General features: G+C 45.4%; 1 protein-coding gene across 1 annotated transcript; it reads right to left on the bottom strand.

Annotated features, from left to right (window-relative positions):
• Positions 1-235: 235 nt before the first annotated feature.
• On the bottom strand, positions 236-4,411 carry LOC139055500 (uncharacterized). Its single transcript, XM_070533008.1, has 5 exons — positions 4,358-4,411; positions 1,888-2,032; positions 1,356-1,616; positions 1,044-1,296; positions 236-947 (listed from the first exon to the last, which is right to left on the bottom strand). Exons 1-5 carry the CDS (start codon positions 4,409-4,411, stop codon positions 236-238), a joined length of 1,425 nt encoding a protein of 474 aa, XP_070389109.1.
• Between the last annotated feature and the right edge of the window lie 3,172 nt (positions 4,412-7,583).

Below are 7,583 nucleotides of genomic sequence, written 5' to 3'. Positions count from 1 at the left end.
CCTACATTGTGTTGTGGGTGTACGTTGCGCGGGAGCAGCGAGACCATGGCGGCCTCCCACATCCTCGCGTCGAGCGCGCACCGCCTTTCCCTGACGGCAGCGGGGTTGCAGTCCAACGCCTTCGGGATCCGCCTCCCCGCAGGTGAGGAAGAGAGCCTGACAACTAGCTGCCAGAAGACACATTTGTTCGAAGGTTCCCCTGTGTTGCGTAAGTTACGCAAGTTTGGTTGATCGGTTAAGAAACGTGTCCATGGGCTGTTTGCTGTGCCTCAACAACCTCGTCGAGGGTTTTGTGGACTCCCAGCTGCATGAGCTTCTCTGTGCTGGCGCCCTTGGGGATGCCGAGCAACTTTTTGATGCTCTTGCGCATCAGCACTTCAAGCTTTGCCCTCTTGTATCCGTGCCAGCAAAGCGCGGCGGCCACGTACGTGGTGTGACTCATTAGGAAAGAGTGGCACCACCTAACGAGGTTGTCCTCCCCCAGCCCTCTGCGACTGTTGGAGACCCTAGTGATAAGCCTGACGATGTTGTCTGTTTTGGTGGCGATACGAGCGATCGTTTGTCTGTTACTACCGTTTGCCTCGATCAGCATACTGAGTATGCGGATGACCTTTACCTTGGGAATGACCTGCCCAATAGTCGTGCGAATGGAGATGTCGACTTTCCTGTGAGGTAACTGCCCTTTGGGGATGTGCCCCCTCCTTGTTGGTCGATACAAAAGAAGTTCAGACTTGGACGGGGAGAGCCGGAGCCCCGTGCCCGCCAAGAATTCCTCCGTGCAGCCCAGGGCCACCTGTAGTGATTCCTCAACTCTGCCTTCACTGCTGCCGTCGCACCACACCGTGATGTCATCAGCGTAAAGAGTGTGATTAACGCCGTCCACCTTGGAGATGAGCGGAGAGGCCGCGCATGGCGACGTTGAAGAGAAGTAGCGAGATGACCGACCCCTGAGGGGTGCCCCTCATCCCAGCTCGAAGAGATCAGACTTTACCTAGCCCACCTTGAGAATGGCACGCCTGCCCCGAAGGAACGAATTGACGAACCCGTGGAACTTGAACCCAAGGCCCATGACCGAAACTGAGTCAGAGATGTGCCTATGCGAAATGTTATCAAAGGCCTTTTCGAGATCCAGCGCTAGGATACCCCTGAGGTCTTGGGTGTCCCCAACGATGATGTGGTGCTTGGTGAGTTTCATGACAACCCGAGTTGACAGGAACGGGCGAAATCCCGCCGTGTTGTAGGGGAAGAGTTCGCATTCCTCGATGTACCTAGATGTACCTAGACGTGTTCCGTGACCTATCCCACACATGAAGTGGGCGAGATTGATCGGAGGTTGTTTAGGCTGGGGATCCGACTTGGCTTTGGAATGAGAACTTCCAAAGCGAGCTTCCAATCATCCGGGGTGTCCCGTGAGTACCACACGCGATTGGTCTCATCCATTAACGTGGCGATGGACTTTTCGCCGAGATTGCGCAGTAGCCTGTTCAAAATGCCGTCCAGCCCTGGGGCTGATCGGCCGTTAAGGTTAAAAAGGGCTTCCCTGACCTTGTTTTTAGAGAAAGGAGTGTCCAGATCTTCCCTCTCGAGGCCCCGGTAGCAGGGGTAATCCGCGTCGCCTGAGGGGCCCGTGTGTAGATATGTCGGCCAACGACGGGTTAATGTCCTCCACCGTGGAGCCCACCCGTTTGGCTTTGTGCAAAACCCTATCCATCGCTAGTCTCTGGTTGAATTTGGAGGTCGATTCGTCTAGGAGCTGCTTCAGGAGGTTCAACTTGCCTCCATTGTGCATGTGCCCATCAACCAAATTATAAATCTCGTCCCACTGCTGCTTATAGAGCGCGCAACAGTGTTCCTTAATGGTGCAACCGAGTTAAGTTATCCTCTTACAGAGTGTACGATTGGGCAGTTGCCCCTTCCACCTGCCCAGAAGAGCAGCCTTGGCCTCGAGGAGGTGGGTGAGACGACTGCCCATCCCGTCCACCTTGAGGTCTGTGGAAATAGACTTGGTGGCGGACTCGACGTCCCCTTTCAACTGCCGCAAGTGGTGTTTAAAAATTCAGGATAATTTAAAAATGATGACCACATATATGGTGAATATGGACCCATAGTGCGCCAACATACATGTATGTATGTATGTATGTATGTATGTATGTATGTATGTGTGTGTGTATGTATGTATGTATGTATGTATATGTATACATACATATACATATGCTGTTAGTGGGTGATCTCTAGCGATGGCAATTATTTCTACAGTTTAAGAACGTGGAGATAGCCACAGACGTGTGAGTACTCTGTAGAACATAGATGTTAGTTCAGTTAGCTCAGAGAAAGCTCTCAAAAACTCACTAGGGTAAGTCTTTCATATGTTTAGGATTAAAGTAATGCATATTGATTATTTATTAACTAGTCCTGTGCAAATTCTGTCCAAACCTCATGTTATGGGGATCTAGTGTGGGAAGCTCAAGCCAATGTTTCGATTTTGTGCCTTGTTTTTCGGTCGGCTCGTGGTCAAACTGACGTTTCTGGTATTTTGAAGCATGATTCACCTATCCATCTGAACATTCCTATTTAGTTTCCCTTTAATCGGTGATGGTTAAGAAAATGTTCATTCATAAATTTATTTAGCTGAGCAAACTGGACAATTATTCTACTGAAGGAAAGCTTTTCAACTCCGCACTATTGTGCAAAGTACAGCCATGCCACTGATCCATGATATTGTTCTACTTATAACCACAGGGCGGAACAGCATTACAGTGGGGAGTAACAGTTAGTACAAAAAGGAACATAAGTACAAGAAGCAGTAAAAAAATAAGAGTATGCAGTGAAACCGGCGCTCGTCCGTGTCGTTCTCCCTGCTGTCCCCATCAAAACCGCGCTGTTCTGTTTCAAAAAATTGAAATTACTTTGTTATACAGTGTTAGCTAAGCAATTCTTGAAGTGTTCTTTGTAAAATATGGTGGCAATGTGCACCTGAAAGTGATTCTGTTCGGATGTTCATGGTAGGAACGACTGAAAGAAAGCGTTAGTTTAGCATGATTGGAGTCCTAACCTTGCGACGATGGTCTAGCCGAGATGACACGCAATGGGGAGGGAAAATGAGTTTGTTCGTTTAGAGAATGGTGATGCAGTATGCAATGAAAAAGTCCCATTTGGTCGGCATTACAGGAGTGTATTGATAACTGATCAGCTTTCCTTGCTAAATCGATAACCATGCACTCTACACGAGTCACATTGTGCAGTGACAGTGCACTTCTTGCGTATATGAGAAACTGAGTGGACTATGTCACATGTTGGCTTGAAAGTAATGTGGCAGTGTCCTTTAGACCTGTGTAAACAAAGTTGTCATATGTTTACCTTAGTGATTGCTTAGTCTGTGTTCTCTAGCTTTTGAATGTTATCATTGCTCTGCACCATCTGCCGTTCACGCTCTCGCCAGCTCTGGCTCGCTTTGAGTACCTAGCTTTGTTTTGTTAACGACTGAAGATGCAATGGCTAGCTTGAGCACAGCACCATGTATGCTAGAGTGTATTTTCATTGCTATATTCTTGCCTTGCAGTTGCATATACAAAACGCAATGCTTCTCGAAAAAAAAAAAAAAACGTGCCGGCATGCTGATCAACTTGTGCATGAAGATACTGGCTAACATGTACTTGTTTCCCTAGCTGAACAGCTTCTGGAGGCTCCCAGAGTTATCCACCAGACACCATAAACTGTGACACTATAAAGAGGTGTGAATCTGCATATATGCATGTGCACTGACAATGCTTCTCTCAATAATTGTGGCATTCTTCATCTGAATGAAAAAAATTTTAAAGAAATGGCAATGTAACCACTTTAACTGAATTAGTATTTCACTTTAGCATGAGTCTGCCTCGACCTCATTTGTTCAAAGCGGTGGCGAACATTTTGTGCATGTTGTCATCTTTCGTGTAAGTCACTTATTGTAAATATGTATATCAGGGCATCAAGAATTCTATAGCATTAACGAGAGGGTGGCAGGTCTTGTGAAACTTAATAAGAGGCACAAATTGAAAGCCGTACAGGTCTATGCGCCCACATCCAGTCATGATGACCAGCAAGTCGAAAGCATCTATGAAGACATGGAATCAGCGATGGATAAAGTCAAAACAAAGTACACTATATTGATGGGCGACTTCAATGCCAGGGTAGGCAATAAGCAGGCTGGAGACAAATCAGTGGGGGAATATGGCATAGGTTCTAGGAATAGCTGAGGAGAGTTATTAGTAGAGTTTGCAGAACGGAATAATTTGCGGATAATGAATACCTTCTTCCGCAAGCAGGATAACCGAATGGCGAGCTAGAAATTAAATAAGACTTCATACTCTGCGCTAACCCTAGCATCATACAAGATGTGGACGTCCTTGGCAAGGTGCACTGCAGTGACCATAAGATGGTAAGATCTTGAATTGACCTAGACTTGAGGAGGAACCGGAAGAAACTGGTACATAAGGAACCTATCAATGAGTTAGCCATAAGAGGGAAAATAGAGGAATTCCGGATCAAGCTACAGAACAGGTATTCCGCTTTAACTCGGGAAGAGCACCTTAGTGTTAAAGCAATGAATGACAATCTTATGGGCATCATTAAGGAGTGTGCAATAGAAGTCGGTGGTAACTTCGTTAGACAGGATACTGGTAAGCTTTCGCAGGAGACGAAAGATCTAATCAAGAAACCTCAATGTGTGAAAGCCTCTAACCCTACAGTTAGAATAGAACTGGCAGAACTTTCCAAGTTAACAAGTGTGAAATAGTTGACGTAAAGAAGTATAATGTAGATAGAATTGAGCATGCTCTCAGGAATGGAGGAGGCCTAAAAGGAGTGAAGAAACAACTAGGAATAGGCAATAATTAGATGTATGTGTTAAGAGACAAAGCTCGCAATATCATTACTAATATGGATAAGATAGTTCAAGTGGCTGAGGAGTTCTATAGAGATTTATACAGTACCAGTGGCCCCCGCGACAATAATAGATGGGGGAATAGTCTAGAGGAGTTTGACATCCCACAAGTAACGCCGGAAGAAGTAAAGAAAGCCTTGGGAGCTATGCAAAGGGGGCAGGCAGCTGGGGAGGATCAGGTAACGGCAGATTTGTTGAAGGATGGTGGGCAGATTATTCTAGAAAAACTGGCCACCCTGTATACGCAATGCCTCATGACCTCGAGCCTACCGGAATAATAATCCACAAGAAAGGGGATGCCAAAGACTTGAAAAATTATAGATAGATCAGCTTACTGTCGATTGCTTACAAAGTATTTACTAATGTAATCACACATAGAATCAGGAACACCTTAGGCTTCTGTCAACCAAAGGACCAGGCAGGATTTCGTAAAGGCTACTTAACAATAGACCGTATTCACACTATCGATCAGGTGATAGAGAAATGTGCGGTATATAACGAACTCTTATATATAACTTGCATTGATTACAAGAAAGCGTTTGATTCAGTTGAAACTTCAGCAATCATGGGGGCATTACAGAATCGGTGTAGACAAGCCGTATGTAAATATACTGAAAGATATCTATAGCCGCTCCGCAGCCACCGTAGTCCTCCATAAAGAAAGCAACAAAATCCCAATAAAGAAAGGCGTCGTGCAGGGAGATACGATCTCTCTAATGATATTCACAGCATGTTTACAGGAGGTATTCAGTCACCTGGAATGGGAAGAATTGGGGATAAGAGTTAATGGAGTGTACCTTAGTAACTTGCGATTTGCTGATGATATTGCCTTGCAAGGAACTCGGGGGACCAATTGCAAAGCATGCTCACTTACCTGGACAGGCAAAGCAGAAGGGTGGGTCTAAAAATTAATCTGCAGAAAACTAAAGTAATGTTTACCAGTCTGGGAACAGAACAGCAGTTTAAGATAGGTAGTGAGGCACTGGAAGTGGTAAGGGAATAGACCTACTTAGGGCAGGTAGTGACCGCGGATCCGAATCATAAGACTGAAATAACAGAAGAATAAGAATGGGCTGAGATGCGTTTGGCAGGCATTCTCAGATCATGAACAGCAGGTTGCCATTATCCCTCAAGAGAAATGTGTATAACAGCTGTGTCTTACCAGTACTTGCCTATGGGGCAGAAACGTGGGGGCCTACGAAAACGGTTCTGCTTAAATTGAGGACAATGCAACGAGCTATGAAAAGAAGAATGATGGGTGTAATGTTAAGGGATAAGAAGAGATCAGATTGGGTGAGGGAACACACGCGACTTAATTACATCTTAGTTGAAATCAAGAAAAAGAAACGGGCATGGGCAGGGCATGTAATGAGGAGGGAAGATAACCGATGGTCATTAAGGGTTGCCAACTGGATTCCAAGAGAAGGGAAGTGTAGCAGGGGGTGGCAGAAATTCAAGTGGGCAGATGAGATTAAGAAGTTTGCAGGGACAACATGGCCACAATTAGCACATGACCGGGGTAGTTGGAGAAGTATGGGAGAGGCCTTTGCCCTGCAGTGGGTGTAGCCAGGCTGCTGCTGCTGATGATATCAGGGCACTTGTTATTGACTGAATGGAGGTGGAGTGGATCCTTACACGCTGCTAAGCAACACCTTTGGTCTGCGCCTTAACCTTATTTGGGTGACAAGAAATGGCTTTCTCATTTCCTGGCACCTTCTTAAACAGTGATGGTGTAATTAATGAGCAGGTAAGTTTGCCTTATCTGTAGCCACGGAAAATCGCAAAATGTTTCTCGAATGATGCCATCAGATCCGCCGTTTAGGTTGAAGAGAAGTTGAAGTGGAGTTTGTCCTTCAGTTTTACCTTTCATAGTTCAGCCTTTCTTGCCTGGTTTAGTGTCAACATAAGGGGACATGCAAAATATCTTTCTCCCGCATTCTGGTTGAAAGTGAAATACTTCGTACATACATTTTGCGAAGCCAATAACATTGTTTTATTCTGTGTCATGACATCACGTTTGTCAGCGACACCAAGCCCCGCATTTGAGGCAGTCGTCGTACACGTATTTGCTAACTGCCATATTCACATATGCGAGAAGCACATGGTGAAGTTTATACAGTGATATTTGAATAAATGAAACTTTCTTAAATGGAAATGCCAGATAAATAGATCAATGGTATCACTTTGGTTGGCTGTCTGCAGGCTCATTGTTGTCAAACTTTGGTTAAACAGAACCCATCTTCTTGTAAGCTCCCTTTAAAAGGAACTTTAACTAGAACCATCACCTACAGCAGCAGCATATGGAACAGCGAAAGTCTGCCGAACATGTCTAATGTTGATGCAGGCACATACCCAGGATTTCAGGTACGTACCCAGGCCCGGCGTACCCAAACCCAGGAATTCAAGGTAACTCTTTCTATGCAAATGAGGGGGTGGGTAGCTTTACTAGTACAAATGTGAATATAATGCCCACCATTCACCATAAAGACACGTAAGCCTGCAAAAGAGAATTGAAATAAGGTGTACCTCACAGGTGCGCCTATGAAATACACCTTTCCTTTATTTGGCAAACAAGGAACCACATCAAATGGACTCGCACATGACAGAAGCGCAGGAAGAACACTGCCAAGAACAAGTAAACAAGCTAAAGTATAAAATGAAG

This window comes from Dermacentor albipictus, chromosome 2 (genome assembly GCF_038994185.2).
Source record: "Dermacentor albipictus isolate Rhodes 1998 colony chromosome 2, USDA_Dalb.pri_finalv2, whole genome shotgun sequence".
Lineage (NCBI taxonomy): Eukaryota > Metazoa > Arthropoda > Arachnida > Ixodida > Ixodidae > Dermacentor > Dermacentor albipictus.
Note: the sequence above shows the minus strand (reverse complement) of the source record. Positions and strands in the feature narration are given on the sequence as shown.

What these genes read in the sequence shown, in the direction of transcription:
- LOC139055500 (XM_070533008.1), bottom strand. Translation starts at nt 4,411, where the DNA reads ATGGTCACTGCAGTGCACCTTGCCAAGGACGTCCACATCTTGTATGAT. An exon ending in ACTGCCCAATCGTACACTCT is followed by an intron (nt 1,617 to 1,887) that starts GTAAGAGGATAA and finishes CGGGCCCCTCAG; the next exon opens with GCGACGCGGATTACCCCTGC. An exon ending in CTTGGGTTCAAGTTCCACGG is followed by an intron (nt 948 to 1,043) that starts GTTCGTCAATTC and finishes GGCACCCCTCAG; the next exon opens with GGGTCGGTCATCTCGCTACT.